This window comes from Copadichromis virginalis, linkage group LG8, assembly GCF_057382275.1.
Source record: "Copadichromis virginalis isolate Kocher_CV1m ecotype Utaka linkage group LG8, C_Virginalis_male_GT1.1, whole genome shotgun sequence".
NCBI classification, from domain to species: domain Eukaryota; kingdom Metazoa; phylum Chordata; class Actinopteri; order Cichliformes; family Cichlidae; genus Copadichromis; species Copadichromis virginalis.
In genome coordinates this window covers 22,147,484-22,167,064 of record NC_140625.1, presented here as the reverse complement: position 1 = coordinate 22,167,064, position 19,581 = coordinate 22,147,484, and the positions used below count along the sequence as shown (strand labels likewise).

Below are 19,581 nucleotides of genomic sequence, written 5' to 3'. Positions count from 1 at the left end.
CATGCTGCATGAAAGGCTAGAGGTTTTCCTCTGGCAACAATTCCAAACAAGACACATTTGTTCAGTCTTTTTCTAATTATACTTTCATGAACTTTAACATTTAACATCCTAACTGAGGCTTGTAGTGTCTGAGATGTAGTTCTTGGGATTTTTCAATCTTTTTCCGTGCACTGCAGAGTCTGATCTTGGGGTGAATTTGCGGAGACATCCAGTCTTTGGAAAATTGTAGCATTGTGCTAAAATAGACCTGAATGCTCCAGACCAGGAAACTGCACAAACTTTGCTTTTACAAAGGTGATCACGCGCACCACATATGTTTGATTAACAGCACCTGCCCAGCTATTTAATTTACTCACATTCATACACTGGTGAAGGCAAGCTACAGTTGCACTGCATGAAATAATGTGAAAATGTTACTTTTCACATGACTGTAATTGCATCATGATTCAATCCAATTTGTCATTCACGTTAAATGGGGTGATGTCATGAACTGCCAGAATGTCCGTGCTTCACTTTGCTTAAAAGCTAAGAAACCTCTTCCTGTGCAAGTATGTAGCCATTCTGTGGAAAATAAAAATTATATACTCTTATTCTGTGCACTGATATAATTTAATATGGTGGCTGCACTAAAAAAAAAAAGAAGAAAAACAACCTTTTGAAAATTACGCCTTAAAGTTTAAAAAAAAAATAAAAGTAAAATAAAGATTTGCTTAGTAAATGTGCTAAGGATACACTGTCCAGAGGAAGACTTTGTGTCTTCGCTGGGTGGTGTCGTTGTCTTCATCTTCTCTGCATTGGGAAACTGTGTCAGGAGACGTGCCTCGAAGTCTTCTCGCCGCTCATACTCCTTCCCGCGGTAAATGAACATTTTGTTCTGAAGGACACAGAAGAAGACACTAAGATCGTAAAAAACATCTTCATGAATGCATAATTCGAATTTACATTTGCAATATATATGCATGAGGTACACTACTTTATGAATATGAATATATATTTAGAGTACACACACTAATAGTACACAAAGAGCATGCAAGACCATGACGAAATGAGAAAAGCACTTTGATTTGCAAATCTACTTTGCCTGGTACTGTCGCTGGGTTCAAATACATCATCATAATCTCCATTTTAAACATTTGGAAATGCACGTGACAGAAAGTTCTCGGAACCGATTCAGTGATTCGGTTAAGTGAATCCTAGCCAAGATCAGAGTTGGCTTGCTTGAGGAGTATTTCTGTTTAACCCAACTGACATACAAATGCATTTTGCTGTGGGCTCTTTCTAACAATAACCTCTAATGTGGTTGAAACATTGTAATGTTTTTGAAGGCAGACACAGAGAATTTTCCCGTCAGATATTAGTGCAGTAACATGACATGTCATCTTTGCATTACAGCAGTTAAGTGTCTTCTGGAAACCATGACGTGGTGCACTGGATATGAGGCTGAATATGACTTAGTTTATAAGCATAATAAGGAAATTAGACGACAGACAGTTTACAAGTAAGGGTTACACATAGGAATATAAGTCTAGTAATTTCTCTCCCATAAGCCATGGCACAAGAGCTACATGTGTGCTATCTGTTCTCATGCACAGATGGCAGAGCACATTTCTGTTTCAGACTTGCGTGAGAGTCTTAATTATCACGTTAGTTTCTTCCTTATCCTCTCAGTTTCACTGTGCATGTGCAACCCCTCTGAGCAGAATGCTGCAGAAAGCAAAGATTTAAAACTTGACACTGCCCTTACTTAGGCTTCAAGAACAATAAAAATTAGCGAACCTCGTGAATGACTATCCATAAAAGCCAAAGAATACACACAGTGATACATAGGCACTTTTCATTTATTAGTGAGATGAATTGCAGGGATGATAAACACCTCGGGCACAAAAACTTTACAAAGACAATCCAAGTTGTTTTGTTTTTTTTACTTTAATTTGTCACGAGTCTGCATTTCTCTAAGACAGATTAAAATCTGGACGAAGACAGCTAGTCTTTCTCCAGCACTGCATATTGTTTTCTTATTCATAAGAAGACAGCAGATTCGCATTATGCTCGTTGAGCATTCAGGTCGTGTGAACAGTTATCTCAATGTCATAATTCTCCTTTTCATTACCCTCAAACCCACACTGGCTAGTTCTGGAAAAGAAAACCACTTTCAGTGAGATAATGAGTCATACTAAAATGGTCTTTTCTTTCTGGCTAGTGGGTAAAAAGCAATTTCCAACGGTCAAGTGACAAAACAGCAACAGGTCACATAACTTAATGCCATGGACTTTAAATAAAATTCATGTTGTCAGGATTTGAGGTCTTAAGGTCTTTGTGTCATACCCCTCTTTACAAAGAAAAGCCAACGGAAATGGATGGATAGTTCCTTTGAATCTACTACATAGATTGGCATATAAACTGATGAAAAGGTCATCTGTTTTAATCCAAAACAAAAATAAATTATAAGAGAAGAGTGCACGGAATGCTCCTAGAAATGCATGAGCCATGAACGTGCCTTCAGCTGCTTGAATGTGCTCAGAAGTCTGTCTGAGGAACATTTTGACTGATAGAACATGACAGCTCATATCAGAGTGTCTCCGAATGTGGAGTCTTAGGATACATATTTCAAACCAACTCTCACACCCTCAACCACTCTATAAGCTGAGCTGTCACAGGAAACTTAATACGGGGATTAAGTAAAGTTTAGGACTGATGGGAAGAGAAAGGAGAAAGGAATAAATAAGTGAGGGAAACAATGGTTAGAGGAAATACTAAGCATTTGAAAGCTGAAACTGCTCCGTAAGGTTTTTTTAATATAGAAAATAAATATAACAAAAAAAATGAAATGATACAAAGCTTTTTGGAAAAGTAATTTTCAAGGTTAAAAAGACAACTTTGGTTAAATATTCTGGTCTTGATCTTTTTGTACAATAATATAACCATTTATACAATATAGACCTATTGATGAAAACAATCTAAAACCACTCTGATATTCTTTTGTAGCACACAGCAACTGGAGTCAATGACCTAATCGAGTCTGATGTTTTAAAATGTTATCCGTAGCCTTTTACCACTAGCACCTTAGTTACTAACTATATTAACAACTAATAAATCATAAGCAGTTGAATTATGTACTCTTGCATAAAATCAATTAGTATGTGGGAGGGAGGTTACGAAATGTCTTCATCGAGGAATTTATTTTTTTCCCCCCTGAGGACACTGCAGTGCTGCAACAAAAAGCAATACAAGGCGTGACTGATAATTTGGGGTCCTCCTTATCATATTGTCCAACATTAACACCAGTATGAATTATCACATGACAAAGTGTCATATCATCATTCATATAGCAACACCATATGTTTGTGTTCCTTGTCCAGAACTCCAATGAGACAAGCCCAGGCATGTCTGAGAGTGAAAGCAGTCTCAGCTGCTGATGACAATTTAATACCTAACAAAGCAGCTCCTTCAACAACATCCAACTCTGCCAAATATATCCAAAAAAGTGTTGCTTGGAAACAACAAACTTGTTTTACCGCTTTGCTTTTACCGCAACCAGGCTATTAAGTGGGGAAGAAGGAATACAAACAGCTGGTGGTGTATGACCCAAGAGTAAACAAGTCTTGCTAGCTGCGCTCCATTTGAGAGTTTTGTACTCTACGTGAACACTCAAAGCGCTTTACACAACATGTCTTATTCACCTATTCGTACAATCACATTTTTCTATGCTTAAGTGCTTTCTGGCTAACAATCACACTCCGATGGATCCAATGGAGAGTAACTCATGGTTAGTATCTTGCCCAGGGTTCCCAAAGGAAACAGTTAAAAAAGTTGACCCAAAATACAACATTCTGGGTACAAAATACTTTGTGGTTACATTTGGCTTATGTTGTGTCACTCCATATATTATGTCCCTACTTTTGCACTATAATGCTTCTGCTGCTGGCACCTTATGGTATTAGATTCACAATTCAAATTAGGCAGTCTGTCATCAGTGACAGTAGCTCATTGGGAAAGACGGATGGAAAATTGCATTTATTTTGTGTGCACTAATAAATGCTCTCGCCTGCAAGGTGCACTCATCTATTTTTGATCAGTATTCTTTTCTATATTGACATAAAAATCATTATTGCTCATTTCCTCAACATATTGGGATATAATTTTGAAGCTATCTTGCCAAACAATAGAGAAAGCCTTCTTCTATAACTGTATTTATCCATTAGTAAACCTCATCAAATTTCCATACCTACACAGAAATCCTTTAATATAATTATTAAGTATTTCAGGATGGGCCCTTATAAGAGAACAATGTCAACGCCATAACAACATTTAAAATGTCATAAATCTTTGGCTTTTTGATGTTTAACAAGTAAAAAAAAATTAACGACAGTGGACTAGTAACCATGACCAGCTTGTAAACTCTTTTGCATCTAATGTAGTACAAAGAATGCTCCACCTTTTTTTTTTTTTTTTAAAAAGATGGAAGAATACAAATGTGAATTAAGTGTTGGTTTTTATACCATCTCTGGTTATTTCAGGTAAGGGCAAACATGAAAAAAGAATATCCTCAAAGGTTCTTTAAAGAGCCTGTTAGATTAGGCCAGTGCAGCTTGCCCTGTCTATAATGGAGTTTCTGCCCTACCAGATGAAAGGGGTTAGACGGGGGGGCTGCGGAGATCGGAAAGTAGCCAAAGCCCTTGAGAAATGGCTGTTCTTCATAATAGAATGAAAAGGGTATGATCGGGGATCACAGTTCTTAAAACTAGAGTTTTATATCATCTTATTCCACGAGGACTTTTAGGCCATTTAGTGGCTGATTGTACGATAAAATGTCCTTCAGTAAGATGCCAGATGACAGTCTGAAAAACAGCCATAACAGGTCATACATTAAAAGCAAATTTAATCAGCACTGTTACTTTTCTTCTTGCAAAAAAAAAAAAAATCTCAGGCCTAACATTAAGCTTACTGTGACACAGCAACACAGAAAAAATGATCTAATATAGATTACATTTAAAATGAAGAAGAAGAAAAAAAAGACAAAACACATCATTGAGCAAGTGAAATGAAATAGAGGGCAGATATGCACCCAGCAGCACCTCAGACACTGTGCTGAGATATCAAACACCAATTAAACACGTATTTAATCTCTGATATGCCGTGATCAGATTGGCACAAGGCCAGCCGGGACATTTACAGAGGAAAAAGAGATCAATTCAGGTTAAGCAGCCTGCTTTACTTGGTAGATGTTTATAAATAGGCGGCAGATTTTCCATCAGCTCAGAAAAATCAGTGTTCAGTTCTGGTGGTCATTTTAGAAATCAGTGTCTCTCATTGTGGTGCCACCACTTTAAAGAACATTTGCAGCTCCATCTGCTTAAACAAGCTTAGAGCTGAACGTAAGGGGAATGTAACCTGTGATTCAGCAACTGAAAGCAATTTACAATGGGACCAGACAGCCTTTTTCACTCTGTGCTGGGTACATGGTTTTGTTGTGCAGGTGGTGATGGGACACCTTGAGCGGAACTTCACCGGAACACCATCTTCCCGACACTGAGATGCTCGTGCTGTTGGAAAAATGGTGTCCAGCTGTAGTTTGGCAAATGGACTTAAGTGCTTTGCTTGCCGTCTGATCAGTCTTTTACTACAGACAAGATTTTTTTTTGGCTGTTCTTCAAAGCTCTGCAGTTTTTACAACTACTCCTGGCAACTGCAAATGCAGGCAAAGATTTTGAGTGGACCGGCTCACAGTGACTTACACAGGTCTCTTAACACTGAGGAAAAGTGATACATGGTGAATGAAAGCGAGGCACACATGCTAGAAGTGGGGGATAGAAACTGATGTATTCATTCATTCTTGCTTTTGTATCTTTCTTAGCTGTCTGCCTTTTTCCAAGAGAAACGTTCCATTTTCCCACACTGAAGGGGATCCACTCAGCGCATAATTCTGATCTACTCCGCAACCCACACATGGAGCAGCTGCCTATGATTCAGAGTTTGTCTCAGTGAGTGAGTAAGTTAAAGCCAGACTAGGTGGGGCTTTGAACAAGTGAGCCTCGCCACAACAAAACAATATTCATGGGAGAGATATGTGTGAAGCACGTATGTATTGAATGCTGAGGCTGAGAACCAAGCAGGCACCGGTAAATCTATTAAATCTATTGATCATCTTTTTTTGACAAGTGGCTCACCCACATTGTGCTTATCCGCCTTGAGTATGTCAGTGTATATACTCACACGTAGGAAGGAGGGGAACCCGGTGCCATAATAGCCTACAGCAAAGTAGTCTGGTTTAGGCCGGATGACCTTCACTATATTCTCATAGAACTGCGCCTGTTTCCGCTGTTGAGAGAATCAAAGATAAATTTTAGACGCAGGGACAGCACGCACATGCATTTTCCTTGCATATTTTACAGATGCAGTTGTGTTTTATCTCAAACTAGTGGTAAATTTCTCCCTTATCCTTTTTTAGTCTCAAGAGATTACAAATTAGACATACTACAGTAATATTTACATCACCTGTATGTATCTGTGATATATGAGTAACTATAGTCATTATACACAGTGTGCACAGTTATTAGACAATCAGTCCAAAAGAATTCAAAATCTCAAACTTGAATATTTAACTTTCTTTGCTATAAAAATTGGTAACACAAAAGGAAAATAAAAGGTTTGGCCTTTCCAAAATATTAACCCTTCCTTTTTTAAACATCAGAATAATTTTATAATCTTCCACCTAAAATTGCAAAATAACTCCAAAGGGTTTGTATGATACTTGTGCAATAAAGGGTTAACCCAAGTTTTTAGTGCCCCTTCTTGTCTGTAGCTGTCATGTCTTTGTACTTCCAGACATGGGCTGCAGGTCTTGAATATCAACATTCCTGATGCTCCAGATTTAAATGGGTTTTTTTTAAAAAGCACTCTGTAGGGCATTTTGATCTTTTTGTCACTTTCCCTAAAATTGATTAAATCCATTAAACATGCATATGCATAAGGTCAGTATAATCTCCTAATAATGTTGCAGTTTGCAACTTGAAAGTAAAGCTAACTAACAACATAACATTACTTACCAAGGATGCACTGAGTTGTTCAAAATCAAACATTTCATTCTCGTACTGCTCAGCCAGCTCCTTTCCCAAAATGATTGCCTCCTCCCACATCTAAATGATACATAAATAGTGAGAAAAATAAGATAAAATAAATAAAAATCAAGCATTCATTCGGTACCGGCTACTCTTTCCCAGACAAAGGTATTACGGTCCTTCTAAAATAAATTAATCCCTTCAACTTGTCACTTTTCCCCCCATTTCTCTGAAATGAAAATCCAGAACCTGTCCTTAGAAGCAGAAAATGTGTCATCATGCATGTTTCCTTGACTCAGTACAGTGAACTGTGTCACAGGTACATGTGAACCAATCAAACATGTTGAAAAGCTTCTAAGTGGGTTCCTGACAGACTAGATTGGACTGAACTGATATAGGGCAGCCTGGAGGTGGACCAAGTCCAGACTGCTATTCACATTAGCCTCCCATCAGTGAGAGCGGTGGTGGCAACACCATCTGGTACTGCTTTCTAGATGACACATCTGACACCCATGGTACTGTCCTCAGTTTAAACTCCACTCTCTCTGGAGTGCTGATGTATTCTTACAGCCACTGTAACACTTACTGATCACTCTGGTGGGTTTGTATGCGCATGTTTGTCCACAGCTCTTTCAAACTGTTGTCTCCCTAGCCACATCTTGCTGAGTGACAGCTGGCTGCAGAACCAAAAGTGGCGACTGCACCCCAACACTCATGACACATGCAAAGCTTTGGGACATCATCTTTGAGAAGCTGTGGCTTCAGTCCTACGGATTCAGTTCCAGGCTTAGCTTGCAGGTTGAAAAACACTTTTCTCCTTTGGAACAAATAACAGGCAATACACCAAAATAACACAGCAGCTCTGGTCCTATGAAGCTGGAAGATTTTTCTGGCTAAGGCAGACGAGATGGCATTCAAGTCCCTGACATGCTATGAGGGAAAAGGAGAAAAGGGAACAGTGAAGAGAAATATAAAAGAAAAGAGGTTTTAAATGGAACGTGTAAGAGCTACATTGTGTGCTCGGATACATGCCTTCATCCATAAGAGCAGAAACTAAAAACAGGGGATTATCACTGTATCAGTGCCTGTTCTGCAGAAACAGCACATTAAACTTCCATTCAGTCTTAAAAACCTGCCTTTTCAAGCCAGGAAGGCTATTTAGCTGAGACGACAACATCTAAAAATAGCATCTCAGGAGTCGAGGAAAAATCATTATGTCCACTTATGCTTATGAGTGTGAGTAACTGTGTATGGATGCCTTACCTTGCCCTTGTCGAAGTAATTAATAATCTCCTGGTAGAGATGGTCCTTAAGCTGTCCTTGAGTGGTGGCCTGGTAGCCGTCTCTCTGTGTCAGGTGGGCTGCACATGCCTCATCTGACCACTACAGAAAACACGTTAGCACTGGGGTCAACACTGTACAATACGATACAGAGTAAAAAGGAAAAGTGACAAGAAATCAATTGCTGACTTATATCCAGTGTAAATGGGTTAGAGTGATGTGTGGTTCTTTTTATAAGCTGCTCTGTACTTTGACAATGCAAGATGGAAACAACTCTGCAAGAAACCCATATCAGTATATACTGAATGATTCATTGATGGCATCAGTGCAAAGTGTAGCATTCCTGTGGCTAATGCTTAGTGTTAAAGGGGAACTATAAGCACATTCGGAGATCCATATTTACTGAGTCACACAAAGCAACTGAAGCAGAGTTGCATGACTCGCAGTTCAGAATAACCCTCTCTATCTTATACTGGGCCTCGGTGCTGCCCCTTAGCTGCAGCCGTTTTAGTGCTTTTCCTTCTGCATTGAAGCCAAATGTCTTCTGAGTAGTTGTACCTCACCAACAGAACTTTTGAACATGATGTGGGAGGGGGAGCTGTGCTCACAGCCGGTGCCTGGCAGAACCATGTTAGAGATGTTCAGCACAACAGCGTGTGTCTGAAACAGAGTTCTTAGAAGCCTGAGCTTTTGCCTCATAGGTTCAACTTGAACATATGCTGACCTCAATATCTAAAACCTAGATAAGAAAAAGCATATCAACCCCCCCCCCCCCCATAAAAAGCATTTAGAATGAGAATCTACAGATTAGTGCACCAGGAGTTTCCAAGGGTAGAGAAAAGCTGGGCTTTTACTACCAGTGTAAACACTAGATACAACTGAGTCACACACTTACTTAATCTTGTTTAGTAGAAAAGCTTTTTCATTTTTAAACAATGAAAGAATCTTTTGTTCTTATTGTTGACACACTATAGAGACTAATAAGGTTTCTGACGGCCTATAGCATCTTGGCAGAAAGACAGACAATCTGATTGGCCTCTGTGTACAGCAAGCGTAATCCTATGATTCTGTCAGGGCTGATTCATTACTGGCCAATTTTAATTGGTTTCTATGGTGTTGTGAGTAACCTGAAGAGTTAAGATCTCTGACCAGGTTTTTTTTTCTTCCGTTATTGTGATAGCCACATTTGAATAGCAAAGCTTCAATATTTGCATAGCCTTCACGGACAATGGGTGAAAAATAAATTGCACCACGTTGCTGTGGTATAAGGAAGGATTCTGGGAAGACTTGGCTTACGTTATTGATCCTTTAGTGCTGGACTGCATTTATATGTTAAAAAGGATCTCTGGTAATTCATGGACGAGCAGTGACCCCGTATCGACAAAACCCAAGTGCTGATACATCTCTGACTATGAAGAAAATGTTGTGAATTCATCAATGTTATTACACTGCTGCAGGTACTCTACTGGGACACTAATTATAGCCAGTCTTACTCTATAAATGCTGGAGGATACAGAATTATATATAAATCATTCCTTCTCTGGAATTTTGTAGTTCTCCCTCTGCGTGTTAAGGTTCCATCCAGGTACTCCAGCTTCCTCGTGAAGTCCAAAACTGTGCATGGTAGGATAATTGCTGAATCGATGTGTGCGAATGGTTGTGTTAGCCCTGCGATGGACTGTTGACCTGTCTAGGGTGTACCTTGCCTCTCACTCTATGACAAATTGAATAGACTTCCCTCTTCCAGACAATTACAAATGGGATAAGGGGTTAAGAAAATGGATGGATGGATGGCATTCCCTCTCATTCATTCTTGTCTACACAGGCCTCGACGTGAATAAAGATCAGTCACTTGTAGATGAGCAGAATCATAACAATAATAATAATAAAACATAGAACTCATGCTACAGATGCTACTGTGACTCCCGAGTGAGGAAAATGTGATTTAGTCACAGCCTCCTCTTCCCTGACGAGACCTGCACAAAGACTGAAGCAGCCAGCTATTTATGCAAAAACAGATGAGATGTTGGATGCATCCATTTTGGATAAAAGGCAGAGAGGAACAACTTCAAATTTAGGGTGTACCAAACCCCAGCTGGGAATAGACGCTGCAGTTCTTTGTATGAGGAGTTTTGCAAGTGGATGCGGTGTATTTTTGGCAGGAGATAGAAACTTTCAAGGCTATGAGCATGACTACTAACAAAAAGGTACTAACATAAAAGAAATGCTTCTTGATAATCTATAAATATTTATGTGCTCAATTTAAGTTGTGTCAGAAAGATGCCCTTTTTGCACCTTTAAGTAGGGATGCCTTGCACTGATGCTTGAGGTGATGATGATCGCCAAAGTACACATTTATCTTCAAGTATCCAGGGTGGTTGAAGCTACCTTTGTCTCTGTTTTAGAACATGAGCAGGTTTTTCTTTTCAATTAAAGATCAGATACTAGCTGTGACTTGCACTGGCTGTGCAAATAAAAGGCTGCTGTGCAAATTTGCCTCCTTAAAAGGTGTCGCATGTGCCACATTGGAATTAAAGGGATACAGCCCAATAAAGTCATTTGCTTGACACGTTAACCCTACGTTTAACATCTGCCTGACAGCAGCTTAAGAGTGGTTCAGTGTTTCTGTGTGCAGCTTCAGATATTTTAGAGAATGCACGTTAACATTTATTTTTTGTTGGCCTTGTGCATGGGTACCTTAAGCAGTTTTGCGTGCAGAAGCAGAGTATAAGCAGCCTCAGTGTAGTTGTCGCACTCTTTATGGAGGTCACACAGCTTGTAAAGGTACCTGGCAGTGAAAAAAGCAATGATTTATGGGTCATGACAGGGGAGGGTTTTCACACTTTAACAGACAGAGGGTTAACTCTGCCAGACGGATGTGTCTTAACAGGCTCTTCTAGTTCAAATACCGCTTGAAAAATAGATGGAAAACTGACAGGTAAGATTGCAGACTGGGAAACATATTTTATCAAAATCAAATATTTTATTCTGGGTCTCTGGAGACCTACTTTATTTAATCTTTGGGAGGCAAAAATGTAGCTCAACTAAGACTCCTTATTACATCTATGTTGTAGTGTTTAAAATGCCTCACAGGGACAAAAACGCTTCAAATATAACAAATGGTTAACACGCAGAAGCTTACCTGATGTACATTTCCTCTCTGTCTATTTCCTTGTAAAAGTTCTACATTGTGGAGAAAGACAAAGCATTAAAACGGGCTTAAAAGACATAGCAGATTTCCACTGAGAACTATGGTTGCATTCTGTTTAACTATCTAAAAAGAAGTTACTGGTGGATTATTTTAAAAATTAAAAAAACAAAACACCCCCCCCCCCAAAAAAAAACAAAAAAAAACCCCAACAGTATCAGGGCTTGTAGCGGGCACACATCCAAGCACCTAGTACACTGACTGGCACTGTCGTATTCACTGTCACATTCTCAGTGAAACCAAAGTTATTTAAAGTGCAGACTCGCTCAGATAAAATATGAAATATAGGCCATATGTCTGTAGTCTTTTCAATATGCCTAGTCATGTGAGCTAAAAGTGACATTTTGGTGCTTCCAGATGAAATGTCACTTTAAAGAACAGGGTGGTTTAGATGAACAGCTCAGGGATAACACTTTAATGCACTGACATGTCGAGATGCCTGCTACTGCCGTCTGTATGTAATTCTACATCATTACGGTGTTTTTTACCGGCAACAATAACCTATGACAGACAACCAGGCGCTGATAACACAAACAATTACCTGTATTGTTATTTATACATTTCATGTGTATCATTTCACGCAGGGGGTTCAAATCTAATTATGCATGTATCACCAGCACTCGGCTTATGCGCATTCAGGATTGAAAGCAGAGATCTTACAAGCACGTTGACAGTGCAGCTCATGCGGTTCTCCTTGTTCTCGTCATGCATGATGGTCCTGTAGTCCAGCAGCCTCTCCAGCAGACGCACCACCAGAGTGACGAAATTCTCACCCGTCCTGGCCAAGTACTTGTGCTTCCTGCAATGCTCCAGTAAGCTGGTGTTTGTGTCATGAGGTTGGATGGGGACACAGAGAAACAAATGTGAAGTATGTATTAAGATGGTCTTTGACAGCTGGTCTTTGAAGCTGTCTATTTTACACATTAAAACAGAGTTAGCATCTGCTCCGAAAGCAGACATTATGCAGGCAAGCTGCGATGGCAAGTCCTGTGATCATCAGCACACTGTGATTATTTTGAGAAGTGCTATGTTGCAATTAGCATTATCTAACTTGCGAGAGGCTCAGGCATAATCCTGCCCATTAATCAGCACTTACATTTTCTGAAAGAGAACTTTGTACTGCTCGTCTCCGCGGCCCCCTTCCACCTCGTGATCCAGCTTGGTGATGATCTCGTTCTCAAACTGCAATTAGACAGAGCAGGCGTAAATAATCAGTGTAGCTAATTTTTCAATTCATTAACGCCATCTCCCTGTTGCTCTCTCTCTCTCCAACAAACCCAGCTGTGAGGGTTTACGCTTCAACTTAAATCGGCCCTTATTTGCAACAGAACTGGCTGTGAGCCGGTTCCGATTTTCTTTATCTGTTGAAATTCTATTAGGACACAACTGAAAGTTGCATCATGAGACACCTTGCCTGTACTTTTTGCTCTTTAGTTGTTGTATCTGCTGACAGTGATGCATGGATCTATTTTTCCAATATTTGTATGTAGCAGCTGTATAAAAAAGTGAATTTCATTGTGCTGAAACAAACCTTTTTTCACTGACTTTTTGATTTACGTGTGTCTTGGACACGAGTAAAGGAAAAAAAAAAGTGCAGCAAAGTAGAAAAAGATATGAATGCTGTTTTCTGGAAAGCCAAGGACTTATAACAAACAGAGAAAGAGAGAGAACTAGTACAGGAAATATACTAGTTCTCACAATTGTAATCAAAACGTTACTGATCACAATTCATTGAAAATGATAGGAAAGTAGCAATCGCCCAAAATGATCCTGATCCAGACAGAAGATATAAAAGCTTTGCACACTTTCACTATAAAAGGACACGGCTGTGCAACCAGTAAAAATGATATTGGAGTGCTTTGGTTTTCACAAGACTACAATGGCGAGCAAAGAGACATTTGGAAAGTGCTGTGTTTCTTTACTATGATAGAAGTGAAGTACACATCACGTATTTCGGCAGCTCTCAGAAAACATCCCAAAGCTGAAAACAGCCTGTGAAATTTTATGACAGAACAGCTGTAACCAAATGGATTTCCTCATGCAGAAAGGCTTAATTTTGGATTGTAACGAGGCATACCATTAAGTTCCACTTACCATGGCTGTTGATAATCGCAGCACAACAAAATGAGATTTGCAGAATTACAAGTAAGCTGTGGGCTACAAAACTTCTTCCTTACTTGTGTTCTACCTTTGTATTCCTTTATTGTTTCGCTTCATCTAAAACCTTGTTTCCAATAAGCAAGAAACTCAGTTACATCTTTCCGAACTAAAGTTGGGAGGTGTGCACCAGTGAGTGAATACTTCATAAATTAAAATAATATTTCTTCATGTACCTGTCCAATGAATTTGAAGATTTTATCATCTACAATATTAATATTAGTAAAAGATGAAAAACTAAGAGCATCCAGAAAATATCTTGTAATATGTACTAAAAATAAGAAAGAAAGCCAACATCAATAGGTGCGATAATTCAAAAAATAAAAATAAAAAGTTTCTTTTTCCCATATATACATGTGTAGGTGTCTTCTATGACATAGATGATTATACGCACTATGCACTGCATATACACACTCACGGGCCAAGTTATTAGGGACACCTGTTCAAATGATTGTTGATGCAAATATGTAATCAGCCAGTTGCAACAGCTGGCAATAACTCCATGCATTTAGGACTGTAGACACAGTCAAGACCATCTCTAGGGTATTTCAAAATTGCCAGTGAGTGCCACTTCTCTGGGTGAAAATGCCGTTTAAAGAACAAATCTTTAAAGAACGTTTCCAGCATCTTTAATCTGGAGGCTTAAGACGACAGGTCCAACTAGGTAGTAGAAAGATGTACTTAATAAATTGGCCAATGAACATGTATATTCATTTTCATCTTACATATAATCTTTTTTTTTTAAGTAAAGATGAGCTGTAGTTCATGTTTTAAATGACACACCCGTTGGAAATGCATTGTGAAGTGGAACTCGCATTGCATCATGTCAAAGAAGATGGGGATGGTGGCCTTTCGCAGCTCGATCTCAGGAACTAGTGTCATCTCCAGGATAGGACCCACCATCTCCGGAATGAATTTTATCTTGTGGGGCCCTTTGAGATGAAAAAAAAAAAAAAAAGAGAGAGAGAGAGAGAGAGAACAGAACATGTAAGTGCAACCTAACTGCACAGCTCATTTGCAGAATTTAAATTTGACAGAACAAATAGCATAAGTGAGGTAACAAGGCATAGATAATCCTTAATCCAGATTTAACAGTTGCAGTTTCAAACAATAAGGAAATGTGTCTTCTGATGTTTAGCAAATCTCCTCTCATCACATCAGTCAAGCAGTAAATAAGTGAAAACCAAACACCTTGGTTAAAAAAAAAAAAAGCAATGGGTATAATAAGGCCAGAAAATGAATCAATCTAATCTAGTGGAAAGCTCTAATTAGAGGATCAGATGGTGTGGGTTGCAATGAAACGGTAGACATGAATGCCAAAATCTTAACACTCCAATCCCTGTATACAACAATCTCACTCCACCGAGATCTGACTGCCGTGTCTCTCTCTTACTGCACAAAATAACACTAATTAACACACGACTGTTAACATATACCTTGCAGGATTGACATGTTACTTGGTTGGCAGATAATAATAAAGATAAACTGAGAAAACACTGCTTCAACAAGTAAATTCATGCATAAAAGGGATTTTATCAGTTGAAAGTGAAACATCGATAGCGACACATGGAATGAGCTTAGTTACCTAGATTGTACCACATATCCCTGATTTCAAAGCCAATCTGTCTTCTCATGTCCTGGTACCTGAAACACAAACAAGGTATAAATGTCACATTGGCTGTTGTAATATCCACAGAAGATGAGAAACTCGATATACGCAGTATAAACACAAACAGTTCTTTATGACTATTTCAACTGCCTAAAAAATGCAATATACTCCAAATTTAAATAGCTGTCCTGTTTCATCTGTGCCGTCCTGCGCCTGAGTCAAAGTCAGTGTTTGCCGTAGTATGAAAATGTGAACTGAATTGAGAGAAAGATCATGAAGGAGAAGTGAATAAAGTAAAATCAGAAGTAAACAGGCCTTCTTTAAAGTGTCCAGGTCACAGTTTTCAACATCAGCTGTGACAAAGTTAAAAAAGTACTTCATAGCCCTGATGAGGGCTTTTCGGTCTGATCGAGGTCCATATAGTTTATGCAGTGACCTAGCTTAACACAAAATAAATTTATCTGAAATATATAGTAAATAGTTTCCCACTCTCTTCCTGCAGGGAGCTGAATAAATCAATCTCTCTCATCTATGTCTGAATGATAATCGCTTCAAAAGCATAAAATTAGACTGTCATAATAAAATTCATAATGACACAGATTCATTGATCTGGGATCATGGTGAGTTAGTTTAGTTTTGTTGTTCCACAATGTTCTTTGAAATACAAACACACCCTAATGAGATGTTTCCATGCAAGTTCGCAACATACACAGAAGCTGACAGTAAGTTAGTCTGTCTTCTGCTCTCTGTACATATTTGAAGACGGGGAAAAAAAATCCAAGGATGATGACACAAGGGAAAGTGTTTGATCAAACAATCTTTGTTGGTGCTAGTATTTTTAGGTCGACTTTGTGTGTCAAGAGCCCTTACATAAAATAAAGATTTGCAGAAGAAGCTAGAAGGAGAGCTCTTGCCCTGACTCTTTGTCTAGCTTGTGCGTATTGTGGGCTTATAAGCTGATCAGCTCTGCCACGTCTGGGTCATGAACCAATCTTCATGGCAGTTTGGTGCCCGTCTTCGCTGCCTATCGTACTGTCCTTAGGTCACAGAAAGGACATATAGTGAAGTAAAAAGGACAGAGAGGAAAAGACAAAGCGTGAATGATGGAGACGCTAACAAGAGTGGAAACAGCAGGCAGAAGGGCAGAAAGGGTATTCTGAATCCGATCACCTGAATCAAACTGAATGGCTCTTGCTCCTTTGACAGACTGAACATTTCATAGGAGAATAAGCCAATCCTGAAACTGGTTTAAAAAAAAAAAAAAAAAAGGCCTGCAGCATTTTCACAAATTTGGTATCAAAAGGTACCTTAAGTACGGATTCTGGTGACATCCCTACAACGTTCAGACCAACACAAGTAACTAATATACCGCGGCTCTGTTTGGATGCAATGCTAAACCATCATAGTGTCTGCTTAACAATCCTGCGTGGTTGACCCCTGCTCTGATTGTTGGTATGAAAACCTGTGCTGCGCTGCCATGTTTTGTTTTTGTTTTGTTTTTTGGGGGGTGTTATATTTAAGCAAGAATCGAGATTTAATTGTCAAACAGCACTTGCAGATAATTACAGATCTCCTGGGGAATGTGGATAAAACAGAAAAAAATATATTGACGTGACTGAAACAAGATTGTGAGATTTGAAAAATAGCTGAAAGGTCTCAAATAAACTCAAAACCCCTCCTTGCCTAAGTAGAATATGGGTTCCATCTAAGTGGAGTTTGCATGTTCTCTGTGCATGTAAATGGTTCCTGTGGCTACTCCAGCTTCCTCCCATAGCCCAGTGACATGTACATTTGACTTACTGCTGATTCTTTCTTATATTAAATATATATCTTTATTAGATGTAGTAGATGTGGCAGTAGCAGACTTTGGACAAACTTTTTGTTTCAGACCTCCAGCTTTTCTGTGCATTTTGGATCAACCACAGCTAGCAAAAAGAAAACCATCTGGAGCTTGCCACTATTTGCTGACTTGATGTAAGCCTACATATTCACTGCCAAACAGCCTTTGAATTTCCAACCGTACACACTAATGTATTTTGACAGAATCCTGAAAAAGCAGCTGCATCACCTCTTTACACACTGGTTTGGGTCAAAACAATTTACCATACTTATTTGTTAAATGGTAGAGCCCGAGGATTAATCCTCACAGTTTTTGGCAAAGTTATAAAAATAAATCAATTTGCATTTTTATGTATCAGGTATTACATGTTTGACTGTTTTTGCATCTTGTTGGGGCTGAAATATAGTCCTGTGTATATCTGCGAGTATGACGGCTCACGGCTTGCATGAATCAGTCGTAGGAAGTGCGTTTCTGTTCCCACATATGGGCGTTCAGATGACTGTGCAGAAGGCAGCGTGTCCTCATTGCGGCTGAGACAGATGTACGGTGCTGTTCTGTCACACTCCTGTAGGCAGCGGACAGGCAGCTATGACTGTCAGCTGTCAGACCCTACAACATATACCTGTCAGCCAGGGGCAGAAACCTGTAGGAGAGGTTAACTAAGAATAAAACATTTGGAGAGAGACAGTAGTGTGTGACTGGGGGCTCCTTGTAGTTTGTGTTGTGTAATGTAATTGGGTCAGAGGGCAAACATCAAGGCAGAGAAGAAAAAAAACAAAACAGTAGAGGTTGTGACTAAAATACAGAGAAAACAGATTGACAAGCAGAGCCCTATAAGGGCTGCTCAGCTGTGATCAAAGCTTGAAGCAAAGGAAGTGTGAGATATTCACAAAACCTGTCAATACGATGCTCCTTCTCCTCATCACTCAAAAGTGGCTATTATGACAATGACATTGCTGCATGCTCATTTATGAGTACATGTGTCTGTGTCTCCATGTTCTCTGCGTAAGTGCATATATTTCAAAGTAAAGGGGAAATGATGGTTAAAATTAATTGCACAGTTTCTGCCAATTATAGCCATTATTAAGACATAAACAAATATCAACAAGGATTATAATGGATTTTTAAGGTCAGACAAATAATTAACACCCTGTTTTATTGTGGCAAATTGTTTAAAAAAATGTCAATAACAATATTTTATTGTACAGAAAACTTAAATATTATTTTTCTCTGCCAAAGGATTCTATTATAGTTGTGAGGTTTTATCAGTTAAGTCAGAATGTATGCAAATTTGTTAGAAAATCACAGCAAATCTTGCTTTATTTATCACTTTTTACTATGTAAATATTTATTCTGATGTGTTTATGCTTTTATTTTGTAGTTTTAAGTCTGTGACTGACAAGTTGCTATGGTATCACCATGCAGTTTCCCCTCAAATACTGCTCAGGGTTCTTGAAAACAAGCCAAAGCCACAGAGGAATCCACAAAGGTGACGTCAGTGGCTACGTCCATCTTTTATAATCAGCAGCCTATGACTACAATGGGTGTTGGGAATGATGGTTGAAACAAAGAAAAATAAGACCCAGACTGCCATAGATATATTTATCCTCCCACTCAGGGCATGCAGACATGTAAGCTTGTTATCTGTGCCTCGGTGGTCTGAGTGTGAGAATGGCATTAGGATTACACAGGCTCCAGTAATGGAGCAGAACTTCACAAACAGCACTAGTAGATGTGTGATGCAGGGACAAAAAAAAAAAGCCAATGCAAAGTGCTAAAGAGCTGTGCTTCACAAATCTTTGATTTCACCCCTCTGCTCTCTGCTTCTGAGCAAGGCACAATAATTGGTATTGCAGGGAAAGCTTACAATTCAGCCACAAGCAGACAAGGATACTGGATGCAGAGAGGTAGAGGCTAAAAAAATTGAGCAGTAGGTGGAGGGACGGTGGAGAAAAAAATGACAATCCCGATAATATTCCTGTTTTTTGCTTAGAACAAATCGAAAAAGACTTGGTGGGGGTGGCTTGGATCTTGCATTGTGTTTGGCTGTTGTGCTGCATAGAACATTGTTTATTATCTATTGGGAGTTCACCGCGGCCAATAATAAAGCACTGACAAACGAGCAGTCTGCCTGTCGGGCGTGAGCCAGCGTGATGTATATTTCAGTGTCAAAAGCTCCTCAAAATGAAGATGAGAGCCAATATGCGCTATGTCTGCCCAGAAAACATTTACACATTTGGATGCATTATCACAGTTTCTGAGAAACACTAATGTAGATGAATGGCTCTTTGTGGATAAAGGGAGCCGGATGAACACGAAATGAATAGCTCCCTGAATTTATAGCTGAAAGCACAATTAAGTAGATTTTAGAAGCAGTAAAAAGGTCTAAATTTCAAGGATTTAAATGTTCAGCTATTTAAAAATTATG

General features: G+C 39.1%; 1 protein-coding gene across 2 annotated transcripts in view; it reads right to left on the bottom strand.

Moving 5' to 3' along the window:
* dock1 (dedicator of cytokinesis 1) overlaps window positions 1-19,581 on the bottom strand; it is a 199,328-nt gene that overhangs the window by 23,435 nt on the left and 156,312 nt on the right. For both annotated transcript variants that reach the window (XM_085466543.1, XM_085466544.1), the window contains exons 32-41: window positions 15,290-15,348; window positions 14,488-14,636; window positions 12,644-12,729; window positions 12,208-12,364; window positions 11,482-11,522; window positions 11,037-11,127; window positions 8,322-8,441; window positions 7,047-7,136; window positions 6,214-6,318; window positions 733-874 (exon numbers count right to left, since the gene is read on the bottom strand). In XM_085466543.1, coding sequence (XP_085322669.1) covers window positions 733-874; window positions 6,214-6,318; window positions 7,047-7,136; window positions 8,322-8,441; window positions 11,037-11,127; window positions 11,482-11,522; window positions 12,208-12,364; window positions 12,644-12,729; window positions 14,488-14,636; window positions 15,290-15,348 — 1,040 coding nt within the window. The remainder of the gene's footprint in view (window positions 1-732; window positions 875-6,213; window positions 6,319-7,046; window positions 7,137-8,321; window positions 8,442-11,036; window positions 11,128-11,481; window positions 11,523-12,207; window positions 12,365-12,643; window positions 12,730-14,487; window positions 14,637-15,289; window positions 15,349-19,581) is intronic.